We start from the raw sequence: 18,829 nt of genomic DNA, 5'->3' as shown, positions 1-18,829 counted from the left end.
TGTTATGCATGGTAATGTTTATTAAACAATCACATTTCATTTAAGCATTAAAATGCAGCAGTCTGGAAAAGCTGCCAGAAACAATGTTTGGCTTCAGAAAAGGCGATTATGAAATTACTTCCAATAAAATTCAAATACTCTCTTGTCTGTTGATTAGTTGAATGCTTTAGACTGGAAAGAACAAAAAGTGCAAAGAAGCTGAATGTTATTTTCAAAAGTAAAGTCTTAGTGTCCTACAAGCAATTACTGAAAGGCCTCACCTCAATCTTCATGATAAAGGACAAAATTCTCCAATTCCTATACAATTATAATTTACTGTAACATTTCAAGCAATGCAACATTATTACTAAAACAAAATTAATTCCAAAATATAACTGCAGTATTCTGCCTACCATGAGCACCTCTTTCCTTTTTTTTTTTTTTTTCAAATTCTAATTTGCTTGACATGAGATGGCATGAAATACATTTTTACTGGAAAACTGGAAATTTACATGGAACATTGCAGTTAAACCACTTATAGGAACATGTTCTAACTTTAGTTAATTTATACCTAAACATACTACTTTACATGAAAATATTTATATTGTGGTATTCTGTTTCTGCTGATACACTTTGAGCAAAGTGACTCATCACAGAATAGTTAAATGTTGACCTTCAGTTTAGTTCTTTGTGCATCATCTTTATGGGAGGAATTGGAAAGAAATAGACAAAGGTAAGATATATGGGAAAATTTTAAGCATTTAGAATTTTTTTTTAAATTCAACACAATTATTCAGTGGCAGTTTGAAATAAAACAGAGTACCTTTCTGGCTCCTAAATCGCTTCAGAATCACTTCATATGCAAAGATAATGAAAAATACTGCAATTATTATCTTATAAGAGCTGTAAGACTACACTAGCAATTTTCATTTTGTTCTTGTACAAATATTTTAAAACACTGTGGAAACATGTTCTTATATGTGGGTACTGCTGCTTGAAACTGAACAGTTGGTCGACATCCAGACAACTATTACAATCTTGCAAAAGCAAAGCAGCTTATCAGCATAATGAACAAATGGTCATTTTGCTAAAATTGAGACCTAATTTAGTAATTTGTAGAATGACTCTTTCAAACTGTGCAACACAAAATAATGTAGCCAACAGTAACATACAGGTACACCATTTAATATTTATTATATGCATTTTATATACATTATTTTTCAACAGCTGTACTTTTGCTATGTGGTACAATCTTAAAAATTTGCTGATTCATAGTTTGTAAAACAGAAACCTTACAAAACTCATCAAAACTCGCAAACTGATCAGAAAAGTTTTGTGGAAGACTAGAAAAAATACTTTTCTGTATTAATCATGCATTACACAAACAAAATTTTTAGTTACACCATAAACTGAAGCACATCTGAAAAATAAAATAAAAGCAGGGAATAACTAGTCAAAACACAGCAGATTTATGAATCTTGAATTAACTACTTTTGTATTCTATTTGAAATGCAAATAAAAATAATTTTCACTCCAAAGGTTCTGAAACAAGATTGTTTTGTTGGAATCAACTTCACTCCAGGTACTTAACCAGAGGAAAAATAATTTCTTGGTTTGCAACTTTAGAATTATCAAATGTCCCATTTTCTCATCTATTTTAGACTGTTCAAAGAGTGCCATTACAGATATACAGGGCCCTTTAACACACTACATAAAAGGATATAAAGACCAACAAAAAGTGAAATAAATAACAATAGGCCATTAGCAAGATGGGTAATCCTTGATAAATAAACTCGTAAATACAGTAAGATGTACAAAATATCACATAGTGATAGGATGCCAAGATTAATTTTTTTTAAGAGTTCATTCAGGGGTGTTAACCCCTCTGTGTTTCATTTGAACACATTTTAAAGTCCTTTATTTATGAAGACAGTTATGCGATGATGATGAATTAGCATCCTTAAGCAAGGACTTAGCTGAGCTGTATTAGGCAAAAGAAGGGAAGATTGTGGTTACACAGCAGCGGGTCAGTGAGATCTCTGTGTTTTAGGGTTCTATAATGCAGAAAAACATTATCAATACAATCTTGAGCACTGTTGTGACAGGCTAAATATATAAAAAGACTTATAAAAACTAGAATTTTATCCAAACATTTTGTGCAACTAATGCTAAAATATTTTAAGTTAAATTTCCTTTTCTTTAAAGCAAAATAAAAGTTTAAAAGGGGAATCTGTGGTATTCAACTGATAAACAGAAGATTACTAAGAGATGAAAAGAAAGCTACTCTTGGAGCTCACTTCCCCCCACAAGAGCACCACATTCCTAACCCTAAGGCAGCACACAGAGTCCAAAATAAAAGTCTTTTGTAAGATCAGACTCCACGTTTGCTTAAAGACACCTAAAGAACAGACATACGCTCAGTTCATATCCAGTCAAGGCTACAAATACTGGTTTTCTTTTTTGTATTTGTCCCCAACCCCCCCCAAATACAGTAATTACAGTTAAATGAATGAGCCTGACATTGTTCAGGATGTGGTGACTTTTCACCAACTTATACCTGCCCCACTTAAGAGCCTTCACCCAGGCAGATCAGATGTAGTGTCTTATTGGTAACCTTATAATTGATGGCAGTGACGCATTCCCTCTTTTTTGTCCAAACAGACCTGCTGTTATGATGCAGGTTTGTTCTGCTATGTCACACAAATACTTTGGCAAGGGCATCAGCTCCTGCACTGGCAATATATGCTTTTGATGGATGAAATGCTACATCATAAATTGATTCATCCAGCTTTTTCCTATGAGCTGTTATTTCTTGCACACATGTCTTGCTGTCCAAATTCCACAACCTAATGGAACAATCATGGCCTGTTTAGGAAAGAAGGAACAAGACAGAAGACAAGGTTATATTTGTCAGACATTCAGTGCATCATAAATGCAAAATTTATATAGAGCATACAGAATATGAAAAAACCGCTTACTTCCAGACATTAAATAGATTCCGTTAGGATCTACAGCTAGACTTGTGACAGCATCCAAGTGAGCAACCATAGAATGGATCATTTTACCTAAAAGCAAAATAAACAGTGAATTTCCTGTGAAGTATTGTTAATTTTAAAAAAACCCCAAAACATTCCCATTAAATGCACTATAAGGTAACATAGTTATTTACATTCGAGTAATATTTGAATGGTCCTATTGCATTAGAAATAACAGAATTTCAACTGTAGACTCTTGTATAAACATAAGGGTAAATGACACACAACTCAAAATGGTATTCCCATTGTAAGCAATTTTTTAATCCACTTGGCATCTTTACTGGCAGCAACGGCAATGAAGACCAAGCCTAAAATGACTGGGTGAGAACCTCAATTTTTAGTCCCTTAAACATCCTAATAATTGCCCCAGTAGGAGAGAGTATGGATGAAGCTTTGTAAAATGAGACTTACTGAGCCATACCAATGGTCCACCTAACTCTTTCAATGACAGGAGAGAAAAATTAGGCAACTATAGGTGATTCTTGCCCAAAATACCGTGCAGCTTCTAAAAATTAACTGTTCGGTTATGTCACAAACCAGAAGGGTTAACTCTGCATTCCACTGCTCTTAATGGATTTCTTTTCATTGACCTCCATTCCAGGACTCTTAATAACATCTTTTAGCACCTCATGATGCTTTTTAGAAGGAATTCTGGAATGTTTAACTGCACAGAAGAACCACTACCTCTTTTCCATTTTGAGCCTGTCACCTGTTGGGGATTAGCAACTGAACCTTATTGTGTTTTCATGTGTTGAAAATGAGAGTAGATAAATGCCTGTAAGACCATGACCAACATGAAGAAAGTATATAAACTTTGTCCAGTTCTTTGAATTCCTGAAGAATCTCAGTCTATTTAGTTTCTAAGATTCTTCCTGAGGAAGCTAAAAGCTATTGAAGACCTTTGATCATCTTTTTAAACCATTCTTTGAAACATAATAATTTCGCTATATCACTTCTAAGATAAGGGACAGATCCCCTCAAAGTATTCATGCAAAGGTATTAAAAATGTTCCCTTTTGCTGTTTATTCCTTTCCCTCCTCCTAACATGCATTTTGCTATTCTGACTGCTAAGCAACAAACTGGTATTTTTATCCAACCTCTCATTATAACACCAAGGTTTTACTTAGAATAAGAACAGCCAGCCCAGTGATTATTATTTTATATTACAATGTTTATTTTTCCTTACATGTATCATTTCACATCTATCTACATGGAATTTAATTTGCCTGCTTTTATGTCAATTAAGATCTCCAGTTCTTCCTTGTCAGCGTTCACATTTAATAACCTGAATTAATGAATGTCAGTTAACTGCCAATATACCATTCTCTGTTCAGATGACTCATTATGTTGAACTATTGCTGATCCCTCCAGACCTGCTAATATTTTATTCCACAAAAAGATCATTTACTTGTACACTCTGTTTCCTGTCTTTGATCCAATTATTTGTTAATGCAGATATTTTTCCTTATTCTACATCTTTGTTTCTTCAAAGCAATATATCATCAGCAACATCAATGCAATGCATGTAATGACCACAATTCAAATACATACATTCAAAGTTGAAAAAATTTCCAGCCTTTTCCTTTAGAAAACAAAAACCTCAGGAACACCATCTCCTACTTGGCCCAAACCAAACACACTTCTAATGGGGGTTTTGCACGTGCTTACTTTAGGTGAGCTTATCTTGACTTTTTTTCTTCGAACTTTGATAGGATAACATGTAGGAAGTTAGAAGTAATTTACCAAATGGGAAGTTTAATTTTGTTCTTACAATTATTCCAACATTTTTGTCATGACAGAGAGTGCAGTTTTCCCCTATAGTCTCCTTTACCCTCTTTCTTCCACATCCTTTTGTGTTTTATAAACTTAACAACTGAAGTATAACACAGGAATTCATTACCACAATGAATTGCTCTAACTGGTACTAGGCAATCTTTTTTACTACTGAGAGGTGAAAAACACAGCTGACACATGCTTAGAGTTAAAAGCCTGGAAATGATGAAAGAAGGAAGAAAGCAGACATACTCTATAAATTAGGAAAGCCCTAAATTAAAGACCACTTTCTTGACCCTCACAACTCTCTCTGCCTGTTTTGAGAGTGTTTCCTGACATCTGAAGTCAAAATTGCAACAGACATCACTATTTCACAGAGAAGGTACTGAAAAAGTTTAATCCTAGAAATACCAAAAGTTCTGTTTTATGTAAGACGACATCACTAGCTACTTTTCTACAAATGGATTCTTCCTATATCATCCTGATTTCTTTCATCATATTTGTATGTACAAATTAGGTTCTCTTTATCCTTACCCGTTTTGTTGTCAAAAAATTTGATGTGTCTATCTTCATGTGCTGTAATAGTTACAGGAAGTGTGGGATGACTTACTACCTGGTTAATGTGAGTATTTGATTGTACACCTGAAAAAAAAATAGAAGATTATTCACCTGCCTTAAAGAAAGTGTTGAAGTTAAAATGACAGTATTTTAGCATTACACTTTAGACTACCATATTAGTTAATATTATGTAAGCAGTATTTTAGGATCAACAGATCTCCTAAGAAATAAAGCTTCTTGCTTTACAGGATGGGGCAAAATGAGGTCGATTCTAGCCAATGTACTGTAAGGTTAAATCTTACAAGTAGTTTACACACATGAAAGATTCTTGAGAAATAAAACTCAGCAAGTATAGCAGGGCAGCACTAGCCAAGTAGAAACAAACTGTAACATGTGTAATATGTGTTTAGCAGACAGCTCTTACACCTCCATGATAAAAAATATTTAGCTGGGGGGGGGGAAGACAGAATCATAGAGTGGTTTGGGTTGGAAGGGACACCTTCTACGAGACCACAGAATCCAAGTAACTAAAGTCAACCTAACCTCTTAGATCCTGTCAGATATATTTGTGACTTCAATTTCAACTCAAACAATGAATGGTTCAAAATTTCTTCAGAAGTCTACAAGATACTCCTTTAAAAAACTTTATCTTGATATCTTAATTTCTGTGCTTAATTTTTCTTGATTCTATTTAAAAGTTTCTCTTCAAACTAGAAAAGGTATTTCTCCAAACTGTGATGTTCCTTCTCACTTCAATGTCAGGCTTTGTATGAGACATCTGTAAGATAGCTTTTACACAGTTTTGTAACCTGTGTTGAACTCTGTAAATTTAATAATTAAAGTAAACTAGACTACTTCGAGGGGAGAAGCAAATTCCCTTCCACTATTCTTTTAGATCCCATTTTATAGAAAGGATTGACCAGAAACTGGAGGTTTTCCTCATGAAACACTTTTGTAGGTTCAAAAAAAAAAAGAAGTCCTCTCTATCTAGAGTTTCATCAGATACATGCAATTACTTCTTGATGAGCTACATCTCTGTAACACTTTATTTGCAGCAGCAGGATTTCTAAAAAGTTCCACAAGAAAGTATGTTTACTCCCAACCTGTGCAGAATTCTATACTGAACTAAATTTGCTGTTTAATTCACCTATTATTCACCTACTTGTCTTAACATCCTCCATGTCAAGGCTATATAATGAAAACTGGTTTAATATAGAAATCAGACAACTGAATCCTGAGAAATCTGAGAGAACAGTAACTGGTGCTTTCACTACCTTTAAATACTTTCAAATCCTGCTGATAGAATCATAAAATGGCTAGAGTGGAAGGGACCTTAAATATCATCTAGTTCCAATCTCCCCCACCACAGGCAGGGGTGCCATCCACTAAACCAGCTTGTTTAAAGCCACATTCAACCTGGCCTGGAACACTTCCCAGGGATGGAGCATCCACAATTTCTCTGAGCAACCTGTGCCAGTGCCTCACCACCCTTACAGTAAAGAATCTCTTCCCAATATCTAACCTAAACATACTCTCTTTCAGTTTGAAACCATTCCCCCTTGTCTTGCCACCACATGCCCTTGTAACAAGTTTCCCTCCAAGTTTCTTGTAGGCTCCTTTAGGTACTGGAAGATCACAATGTCTCCCAAGAACCTTCTCCAGACTGAACAACTCCAACCCTCCCAACCTCTCTTCACAGAAGCAGTGCTCCAGCCCTGGGATCACCTTCACGATCTTGCTCTGGACTCAGTGCAACAGGTCTATGTCCTTCTCATGCTGGGGGCCCCAGCAGACATAGATGCAGCACTCCAGGCAGGGTCTCATAAGAGCAGAATAGAGGGGCTAAAACATTTCCGTAGTCTTTGTTCCATGCATCTTTAAGACTCTAACCATCTTTCAAACTAAATGACGCAGAAGAGGAGTAAAACTTTTTCATTTACTACACCATACAATGAAGTACCATATAGTACCACAGGTACCTCATCCAATATGGGTATTTATTACAGAAGAGATCTACTTACCAGATTCTACTTGTGATGAAAACATTACCACTGACTGGGATGTTTCTAAATCATAGATGACTGTGCTGCCAGTGTTAAAAGATGCCACCATATGAGCAGGGTCACAACCTATAAAGTCGACTGATGTAGGTATTCCATGCTCTAGGAAAGAGCAAAAAATATCTTCAGGAAGAATGAAACACTTTTAAAATTTCTGACAGTTCAAACATTTAAGCTCATACTTAGAGAAGCAATTTGTTCCTTTCTTTAAAGTAATGCTACAGCACCACGATTATTTTACTAGAAGTTCTTCCTTTAGCTCTGTTACCTAGTTTGGCTAATAATGAACCTGGATGCATCATGAATTGCCTCATAACAGATTTTCAAAACCACTGCAAAAAGTTACCTTTCTCTCCATTGTAAGTGCAAATACAAGGTATTTTTTCCGGTGGGTTCCATAACCTAATAGTGCCATCTGCTGAACAAGAGAGTAAGTGATTCTTTACACCACTGTAAGCAAGACCCCAGACTGCATCTGTGTGAGCAATTAATGTGCCAGCTAGAACGTTTGGCTCTGGAAAAAAGAATTCAGAAATGAAACATTTTTAGTGAAGAAACATTAAGTGTTTCTTGTACCTCAACATAAATTAAATTCTACATAAAACAATCATATATACCTCCCTGCCCTTCCTGTTCAAGCAACAGCTAGAATATTACACAAGTCATTTTGCACAACCACTGCCACCATTCCCAAAAAAAACCAACCAACCAAACAGGAAAACAAACAAAAACTCAAACAAAAAAAACCCTACCAGACCAAAGCAGCCAACAAAAAAACCACCACAAGCAACTCAAATAACTACGTCCCTTTTTCCAGAATTATACACTGTTATTACCACCTCCTCTCTTATTTCTTCCTTTCAAATTCTACGTCTTAAAGATGCTTGATCACAGCCCTTCCTTTGTACAAGGCAAAGAAAATCAGCTTTTCACTTAAACACTGACGCTAAGTGCTGTTTTCACTCAGCATACTCTGCTGACACATAGATATGGTCTAAAACTCTCAAGCACACTAATCATAAAAATAGGATTAATTTTTTTCCCGTGGAACTTGGAATCTTATTTTCATCTCCCTGATACTTTATAGCTGCCTTTTATAGAGGGTTTAAAAATCTATTCTCTATCAGGATTTGAGTAGAGAAGCAAAAGTAAAAGATAAATGGAAAGGCATAAAGGCATGTAAATCATTAAAATTTAGTTTTGCAGAAAACTAGAAAGAAGTTGATCTTGTAACCCAAAACCCTGACCACAAGCTTTAGGGAGGAAAGACATCCTATTAGAGCTCTCTCTTTCAACAATAACTTTGTCACTTGACTAGAGATAATTTTGTCTGAGGCCCATAAAAATTTTACCAAGAATCCAACCTGTATTAACAAAAAGGACCATTTTTGGTGATTAAACTATATTGAATATATTTTTAACAGAGAGGCCTACTAGAGGTGTATATTAGCTTTAAGGGACAGGGTGTACTGTTTTTCCAACACAGCACCCATCCCTCACCTTCTCACTGCCACAGACAATGCAGCCTTAGTGTTCTATCAGCTCACTCATTACACTGACACAAGGGACAGGAGAAGAGTTCTTGACTCTGTCCCACTCAAACTGCAGTGGAATTGAACCCTTAAAATTACACTAAGGACAAAATGCAGATCACCATCAATGGCAGGAGAGGGGTATTTTCCAAGCAGTTATCAGCTATTTAATTTTAGAGACATCTAAAATTAAAGATGTCTAAAGTTAGGGAACTGCAATGCAAATCAGAAACATAGGACATAGAATCTGAATACATTTATCTTAGTTTTCTGGTAAATTTCCATCAGAAGAAATAAATATTCATTAAGAAGCTGTAATTCTGGTTCAAAATTTTTTTCTTCTCAAAAGTGTAAGTTATGATGAATTTTTTCTTTATTGCATAAATCTCAGGAATTCATAAGTCTCCCTATTACAGTTCTACACAAGGTACATCACCAGTGCAAGCAGGAATAAATAACTAATGTTTGCCACACATAAGCAGTTGAAAATGTGCAGTGTAACTGATAAATAGCAGTAATATTTTACAAAAGCACTAGAAAACAGATTAACATCAAGTGGAAAAATCAATGTTCAAGGCAATGGTCATAAGCTGTTTATCTTTTAAAAGGTACTTACCATAGGTATCATATGGATCCACATTAGGGCTAGGCATGTTCCACCACTGGATGGTTGCATCAATACCACCACTGAAACACTGTTCTCCATTGGAACTAATTGCCAATGACAATACAGGTCCACTATTGGGAGACAGAGAAAAAAGCTAATTGATAACTGCCTACAGGATAGAAGTGAAAATCTGGCTATTTTAAAAAAAACACTTGGATTCGCTTAAAAAGTTAAGAACCCCTTAAACTACATAGAAACAATTCTACTAAATACTTTTTAAGTCTCAACAAGTGATATCAACCTCTATTAAAATAAGTAATTAACTAAAACTACGCAAATTGAAGCAATTCAAAGAACAGCACCTCATTGCTCAGAAGCAACAGTAAGTACACCAACAAATGGTGAGTTTTTACAGTGCGTCTATGCCAATCTAAAGCTAGTTGTGTGAAAAGAGGTGGCTATAGCCCCCTGTCCCTGGCAACTATTTTCTCATGCTACTTTTAGGAAGTGGATAGTAATCTGTGCTCCAGCAAACTGGTTTACAGAAATTATACCTTATGGCCAAAGTCAGGCTCCAACAGGTTTAACTTCTTCAACATACTTGCTGTATTACCCAACATGCACAAGTTGTAGCCCAAAGGAAGAAACAGATCTACTACTCTGGACACGCTACTACCACAGGCTTAACTGTACTGTAAAAACACACCCCCAAAATTAGCTGTCTGGGTAATTTGACCGCTATGTTCATGATATAAATGAGCACAGATAAAGTAGAATTACATATTTGAAGATGTTGAAAAGAAAGACTATTGGCTGAATCCACCTATATATTTAGTAAAGAATTCATTCATTGAAGAATGAAGATAGGCAGAAAGGTAATGTTGCTCAATAATTGCCTGAGGGAAAAAAATAGTAAAATTACTGTGTTACATCACACTAGAAGTCACAGAGTGGGGATTAGCTCTGTATCAGAACTTCCCCAAACCTTACCTTTTGGTATTCACTATTCACTATTTGGTATTCACTATTCAGAAGAACAAATTCAGAAGTAACAGCCTACATTTCAACAGAGATCTGGACAATTCAACTGGTCAGTGACCCTCTATCACTCACAAGAACTTATATTTCAACATGAGGACAAACTGGTCACCCAGTTTTATGCTTTAGCTAGTAAGTGCAAAAATAAGACATTACATTCTATCATGTGGTGTAAGGGAAGGAGGAGGGTGATAATAGCATGTGTAAATTTCCTAAAACACACTAAAAATTAATTTTCCTTTTTGTTGTTTTTCAAGCCAGCACAAGAAGTGCCTTGCCTTCCACACTTATCACAGAACTCCCTTGAAGCCTACCTGCTAACTGGGTTGGAGAGTGGATCTTGAATTATATAAGCAAAGTACTACTCTGGCTATCAACTGTGCCTTTTTCTCTTGCCTTCTTATTGAAAGAAAGCAGAATTAAAAATCGGCAAGTGAAACTCAGGCAGTAATAAAGCACTGAACAGAATCTGAAAAATCACTAGGACTCAGACCTGCATCTGAAGATGCTAGCCAAGACTAGCCTCCACTTTACTCATTTTTCCCACATATTATTTATACAGTCCACAGTCCAAGACATGTCTTAGGTGATTTCATTAACATCATCTGTAATCTCTCCACCGCAACTAATCAAATTTGCCACTTTCTTGTCTTTGTGTTATCATGGACTCTGCAACTCATGACTGGGACTTGGTATTCAGCTGTTTTACAAAGTACAATGGGCATTGTCTAAACAACGTAAAAACAGTATAATTTGTAGCTTTTACACTGAAGTTCCTTATGAATACATGAGATAACAATCACATATTTATCAGCCATGAATAATGTCAAACACTTACATGTGGGCCCTAAATGTGTAGATGGGTTCTACATCTAAAGAGGCACTCCTAAAAGAGAAAGAAGAGTTATTACACTGCATGAAATCTCTGCTGAAAAGGTCTGAAAATGTAAGTGTTTAATCAATTTCAAAGGCATTTAAAATACAACTGATATAAAAGTTGGGGTTTTTTTTATAAAAACCCATATACTTGCTTTTTGGCAGGAACCGTTTTCTGCAAATTCCAGAGTTTTAGAGTATGGTCCTCAGAGGCTGTAACCAGCACAGGCTCTACAGGATGAAAAGCTAATGCTCGCACTCCATCAAAATGACTGCGTAGCGTATACTTAGGGTTCCATGTCTTTCGGAAGGCATCTTTATTAGCTGGCAACTTGAAAGAAGAAAGGAAAGGACTAATTTTATCTTGGATTTTAAAATAGGTATTTTATATATACCCCCCCATATTTTTGGAAAACAGCCTTTGCTTGATTCTGCTAATATATATTCAATCTTAACTTGGCATTTATCTATTGATTTGTCTAGATGCATCTATAAACCCATCTGGTCAGCCAGTCTCCACATTTTTCTGTTGTAACAGTTTCCTCTGACCTAGGCTGGAATGATACATAAGGTTAAATACCCAGACAAGAAGACTTGATTTTCAAAAACTGATTTTAATCCTTTTGTGCAATGATACTAATTCTTCTTCCCTCAAGAAAGGGAAATGTTTCATTGCCTATCATGTTGTCTGCACCCCAGGAAGAGATTATAGCTGTTAAAAGCTCATTTATCATTAAAACACAATAAAAATGAACTTGAGGTGCTCAGTGAATGATCTTCCTCAGGTGAGTAACTTGATTGAGATTGACAAGAAACATACATAATTCTTGAATATTGCTACACGTGAAGGCATGTACACAGAAATAGCTAATTGAAATTTCAATACACATTTGCCATGACTTTAAACACAACATTACACAAATATTTTTGAAGTCTAAAGAGTTCTAAATATATTTGTGAGATAGTAACTTAGCTGCTCTGTGAAGCAATATATATGAACTATGCATTTATATATTGTGAACATCCAATTCATAATCTTAACCTATAGACTGTTAGGCTAAAATATAATAATTATAGCTGCTTAATATTAATTATAGGTAACTCAGAAGAGTTGCCAGAAAACTTCAAGCCCTTCTAGTGATTGCAAGAGACTAATTTACAGCTCTGAATACAATTTGTATTTCTGCAGCAAGCAGACCCTTAAAAGACTACATCCCATCCTAAGCCTCCATCATAAAGACATAACATATCCAGGTACTTCTCTCTTCCCCTAAAAGCAGTTTAGAAAACTGACTTTAATCAATGACCAAAATAAGCAAACTAAGAATGAATGGAAGCTAATTGTATCCTTTGCCTTACACACTCTCTGTTCACCATGTAACTGCTACAGGCAGTTTCTCGACTGTAGTCCAAAATATCTTGACATCCCAAACTAATTTCTGCAACACTAGCAAGATATTAAAATCTCTGATACCTAATGAAATCTTATTACCTTATATCTGTCAGGACTGAAAATAATCAGATAATAGTGTAACGTGTACTGTAATAAGTATTCTTGGACCAAATCTATAACCTGGACTGAATTATCACTACTTACTCAAACCAAATTCAATTCTATCCAACAAACAAAACAAATAGGCTCAGACAATAAAATTCACTGTTCTGAGTTACAGATGTGCAGATATTTGCTTTTCTGTTATATTTATGTAAATTTCTGTCCTAAGTGCAAACTTTACCTAATTCAGATCAAGTCATAGAAATTTGTTTTACCAGACATGTAATCTGAATTTTGAGGGTTTTTAATACCAACCCAAAAATACATGTATTAACAAAGCATTTTGTTTGCAATCTTCCTACTTCAGAGTACACTGAATATTGCAATATTTTTACTGAGATTTAAGCTATTTAGCATTACACTGCATATCATACACAAGGTTCATAAAAAGAATAAACTTTTGTTACAGGAAGCAGAGTGGAATTCTGGAGTTCTGTATTAAATTTAATCGATTTTGGACCAAATTGTATATTTATTTGCCTCCCCGAATGTACAAGAGAAAGGGGGAAAAAAGAAAGAAAAGGTATTTTCCAAGCAAATAAGGTTCCTTGATATTTTAAATTCTCATTATGTAACTTATTCACCCACCTAGCTAACTTACATTGCCTTACATACTTGTGGTGATCTGGGGCTAAGAGAAATAAAAGCCAAAACCTTGAAACAGCAATCCTTAATTTTAGCACATGGTATGTCCCAGATTATGCAGAAGACTTTCAATTTTTTAGGTGCAATGTGCATCCACACGGCAATAGTTTCTACCACAGTTGTGATGAAAAGTCATTCCAGAAAACCAGAACTGGATACAGTGATCCTTATTTTTCAAAATATGAAAAAAGTTCATTGTATCTCTTTTTTTTTCATTTTTGTTAAAGGGCTGTTGCAAGGATAATTTTGTTTTCAGCAGTACAGTGAAACCTGCTAAAATGCAAGGTACAGAATTCACACAAGTTATGGAAAGTAAGATACACTTCCTATTTAAGTATGGCTTTGAAGCCTTAACTTTTTTTTAAATGGACTGGAACATCTTAGTTCTTTTAGAAGACAGCACATACACTTTACTAGAAATCTAGTTATACAGACACCTTTTTTTTTTTGTTTAATTCTTTTCCCTATCCATGTTTTTAATGAATCTTGACATTCTTACTGCAAGAGTAAGCAAACAACTGATACATCTTTAAAGAGCTCCTTGCAATCTCTAAGAAAAAAAACAGTAATGTATTTATAAAAACAAACAAAAAACCCAACCCCATCTCAGAAAAACACAGTCAAGGACTTGGAAAAGGGATTTGATGATTATAAAGGAAAAATGTGAGATTATTCCACAAAATGGGCCAGAGAAGACAGACTTGCCTAGGTCAGGAGACACAAAACACCTTATGTGTCCTAAAAACGTTTAATGCAAAATCTCCTTAAACTTGGAGCAAAATGAAAAAAACTATACAAGCCATAGATCACAAGAAATTGCTACACAGATTACAGGAGCAATCAGAATTGGAAATGACTGCTTTATAATTCTTGCTCAATCTAACCTAATAAAAATCTCTTTTTGTCTTTGTATTTTTGTCTGTATAGGATCACAGACAAACAACCCATTCATTCTGCCTTGGAAAGCACAGGCAAACCAGACTGAAACTACACCTGAGCTAAACAAACACAAACAAAAAACCAATTTCCTCCCACCAAAAAATAGGCACTAGGAAATGAAGATCTTCCTTGCCCCCGCAGTCAATAGAATCCTAACAGCAGAGTAAGGAGACATGCATTTTCCTATCTCAAACAAGTACTCCCCAACAGCAAACAGAAATTTTAGAAAACAGTAATGAGTAACTGCAGTGTCTTTTCATGTTTTAATGTTACTTTTTTCTTGATAATGTTGTAACTTGTTGGAGATTTCCAAGTTTACATGCTTTGATAAAGGAGGATTTTCCATTTTTCAGTCAGTCCTACTGCAGAAAAACACCACTCTCTGCAGCTATGGAATCCAAAAATATACAAATGGGAGCATTTGATTTGGCAACATTACTCCCTCAGCTTAAAAACAACTACATGCACTGAGGTCAATAGAAGTAGCTAAATAATGAGAAAGACATGACTTGAGATGGCTGTACTGTTTAACAGATGACTAGTCTTGCAGACAACTTGTGCACTGAATCAAATACACAGAAAGCTTTTGAGCTATAGTTGAAATTCCTAAGATTTACAATTAACCTCCATCCTTTATTCATATCCTCTCCTTTTCAAAATACAACACTTGTCAAGGAGTGATACATGAAAGCTAGTGGAACCCTGCTGCGGCTTTATTTATTCATATACTCTAATGGCTCAGAAAAGCTATTTGAAGGGCATGGACCTATTGGGAGGAAATGCATTAAGTGTTCTGGTTTGAGGTGGTTTTCGTTGTTCTCATTTTACTTAAACATTAACTTAGTGTTACACCTCCTTGTCTGGAGATACACTGGAAAAGGAGAAGACTTCAGCTAACCTTATGGGGCATTACACTAAGATGCCCTACAAGTACTGTATTACAGGTAAAAGGGAAGACATGCCCTTATGTGCTGCAAATCCATAGCTCTGAGGAAACATCTTCAGAAATTAAGGACTATCAAAGAATTTTTAACCTGAAGAAACACCATGAAGAACTAACTGCACCTGAATTTCATTTCCTCCAAATTCATGACAGGACAGTGTCTTCTTAAATAAAAATATTTCAAAAGTCTTGCCATCTGTGCTATTTTTTTTTTTTTTTTTCTGACACATGAAGTTAGAAGCCACTGTGCATTTTTCAGCTATGCTTTAAAAGAATGCAATACTTTTTGAGTTTAGTCTTGGCTGACCTGCAAATATCCTTCCATCCTGGGATAAGCAAAATGGCTACGCACTGTTCTATAACGAAGTTGTACTTCACAGAAGATAGCAACAGACTACAAAGTTCCAATCTGCAGTCAAGCCAATACTACAAGACATTTTAAATACAATACTGCATGCAAAACTTACCTGAACACTTCCCTAATGAGCCATCCAATGTTAACAGCCAATGAAAAATTTGTTTAACACTACTGGTAGAAGCTTAATGAATATCGTCATAGGAATGTCAGAACACACTCATAATTATAATTATAATACAAATACCCCCTTAAAGCTTACATCTGAAATATACTACTATATATATAGTCTACCTTGTTAACACTACTCACTCACCAGAAGGACAGCAAATAAGTTAATATCAGTGAGAAAATCTGAATTAAAGTAGAAAAAACTCAAGTCATCTCACTTAATTTTGGTTACCCAAATTACTTAGCTTATTTACAAGATGCTCTGTTTTTCCAAGTAACAACTTTTGCTAATGAAACCTCTGTTCTCTGCATCTGTAATGTTCAGGGTGGAGGAAAGGGGACCCAACTATTGTTGGTTAAACTGTATAAAGAATTTTAAAATAAAATTGCACTTACATCATAACTATAGTCTGCATCATTTGTTACTGTCAAGTCTGCAAGGTCTCCAAGGCCCAGTACACTTAACAACACATCATCAGAACCCATAATAAATGACTTGCCTCCTCCAGGTGGAAACGTTATTGGCTCAGCTACAAAGAACAAAACAGTTTCTTTAAGTCTCAATGTAGTAATTCAAACTGATGAAAAGCTGCATTATTCATCACTTAACAGCAAAGCAGAGCTTAACACTTGTATGTACTACATACAGCCCCAAATAAAAAAAACACAAGAGCATGAAGACACGCGCACATGTGCAAACACACACACATTATATACACAATTCTTGTATCATGCTTTGTCATTTGATTTCAACTTACTTCACAGAGGTGTTAATACTACTGACAAGTGACTTGACTGACATTACTTTAGACAGCAGTATCAAATGTACATCCCAGATTCCCAAATTCTCAGCCGAGTTTTTTATTCCTTACACCATGCTTCCTGCCTTCTGTCCACTTGCAAGTCTTTGTGTTTTATACTAGTTAACTAATCTCCACTTGCACATTGAAGTATTTTTTAATCACTCAGGCAAAAGACTCCTGCAAAACATCTCTTCTACTTTGAGTTTTTTCAGATGATGGAAAAAATGAAAACATCTATTAGTCCTTCATTTCCTCTCTTAGTTTCTCGGCATGATTTTGAATTCTAATTTTAAAGTACACTCAACTGATATTCATGTTGTCTACCTATGCCTTCCTCAAATTAAAATTTAACATTTCTGTTAATTATCATTTAGAAGGAATAAAAGTTATGTATAGCCATGCACCATGAATTCACATCTGAATAACAAAGTTAAAAATATTCACCCATCTTTACACTCTTCAAAAATTCTTCACATCTCCCTCAACCCACAAATATCAATTTAGCAGTACGGAATAGGAATGAAGCATTAAACATTGTAACATTTCAGGACATTTTAGAAGCTACTTTTACTTATCAGTTTTCCATGCAGAAATAGCAATACTTTTTAAGTAGAGTATGTAAAGTTAAGGTATGTGTGAAATTCAGCGAAGTACAAGCATATGCAAAATATGTTAAATGATATTTGACATCTTGAAAAATTAAATTTCCTTGACTTTTGAATTTCACTGATCTGGCAGAGAGAGTTATGGCCTCACTTTAATGCCACTCCTCATTTCTAATCCTCCTAGAAAACCCTTCAATCTCAGAGAAAATAGTTTCCAGTTTCCTGGTTTTTTGTCTTATAAAAGTAGTTCCAAACAAGAGGACTAATGATCAACACATTCCTGTTTAGAACACACATCGCGATTATTCTGTATTGTCACTATCTGAACCTAGATCTGTTCTAAAAGTGACTGAAACCAGGTGTAAAGTTACACGTCTGGCACTGATTCTAGGGCTATACAAAGAGGAGTCAGTTCAACTAGATGAGAATAAATCACTTCTCAAAAATAAAACAGGTTCTAATGCTTCAGAGTTACCGCACTATTAAGAATTGTAACCTCCTTAGCACAGTCAACGTAACTGTGAGAATCTAACATGTTTGTGAGAATCTAAGAATATAATCTATATAAGAAAATAGACTGCTGTTCCTACAATTGCATAAAAAGAGCAAACAATATTCTAAGTATGCACAATCACCTCTTTTAAAAATATTCACAATCCATACAGAGGTTTGACTCCTAAGAATGCTACATTACATTAACAGCCCAAAATGGCTTACCATGCCCTTACATAAACAAGCTTTTCATTTCCATTAGTATTTTACTAAAACTCTAGATTTGACAGTCTATTATGAACCATTTATATTTCATAAAAAGCCGCATTTCTACAACACACCTTTTTAGCTTCCTGTTACTCCTTTCTGATCTTTAGGACAGGTCCACAAGGTTTAGGTAAGCCCTGTAATTTGTTATACTAATTCTCTGTGAAATTAATGTCACCTGACCGTAACAGATCAACTTTCTTACGCTTTATACTGAAAATTAAAGACTATTAAGAACTTATACTTAAGAACCTATTAAGAACTTATATATCAAGACTATTAAGAACTTATACTACAAATTCATCAAGCTTTGTTTGCATGAGTAACTATCTCTTCATTTAAAGCTTCAAAATTAATGTTATCTGAAATTCAGAAGACTATTTCGCAGTACTAAAGTTGCCAGTAAGTACATACAGTATGTTGTATAATTTGTGTATTTTATTAAAGGCATATTTGAGAAGTTTAAAAAAATGGTAGCAAACTGCTTTTGTAAAAAAATAAAAGGCAGAATAGTAACACAATGAAAAATGCATGATGTTACAGCTACTAAAAATAAAGACCCACATCTTCACATATCAAAAACAACGCATCAATAG

General features: G+C 35.0%; 1 protein-coding gene across 6 annotated transcripts in view; it reads right to left on the bottom strand.

Moving 5' to 3' along the window:
* Positions 1-18,829, bottom strand: part of STRN3 (striatin 3) — a 60,167-nt gene continuing 41,338 nt past the window's right edge. For 5 of the 6 annotated variants that reach the window (XM_085061954.1, XM_085061956.1, XM_085061958.1 and 2 more), the window contains 9 exons: positions 16,463-16,596; positions 11,614-11,789; positions 11,421-11,468; positions 9,554-9,675; positions 7,752-7,919; positions 7,367-7,507; positions 5,322-5,429; positions 2,958-3,044; positions 1-2,844 (listed from right to left, as the gene is read on the bottom strand). In XM_085061954.1, coding sequence (XP_084918080.1) covers positions 2,675-2,844; positions 2,958-3,044; positions 5,322-5,429; positions 7,367-7,507; positions 7,752-7,919; positions 9,554-9,675; positions 11,421-11,468; positions 11,614-11,789; positions 16,463-16,596 — 1,154 coding nt within the window. In that variant the 3' untranslated portion in view covers positions 1-2,674. The remainder of the gene's footprint in view (positions 2,845-2,957; positions 3,045-5,321; positions 5,430-7,366; positions 7,508-7,751; positions 7,920-9,553; positions 9,676-11,420; positions 11,469-11,613; positions 11,790-16,462; positions 16,597-18,829) is intronic. The other variant, XM_085061955.1, reaches the window with a different exon arrangement.

This window comes from Lichenostomus cassidix, chromosome 5 (genome assembly GCF_008360975.1).
Source record: "Lichenostomus cassidix isolate B80296 chromosome 5, HeHo_3.0, whole genome shotgun sequence".
Lineage (NCBI taxonomy): Eukaryota > Metazoa > Chordata > Aves > Passeriformes > Meliphagidae > Lichenostomus > Lichenostomus cassidix.
Note: the sequence above shows the minus strand (reverse complement) of the source record. Positions and strands in the feature narration are given on the sequence as shown.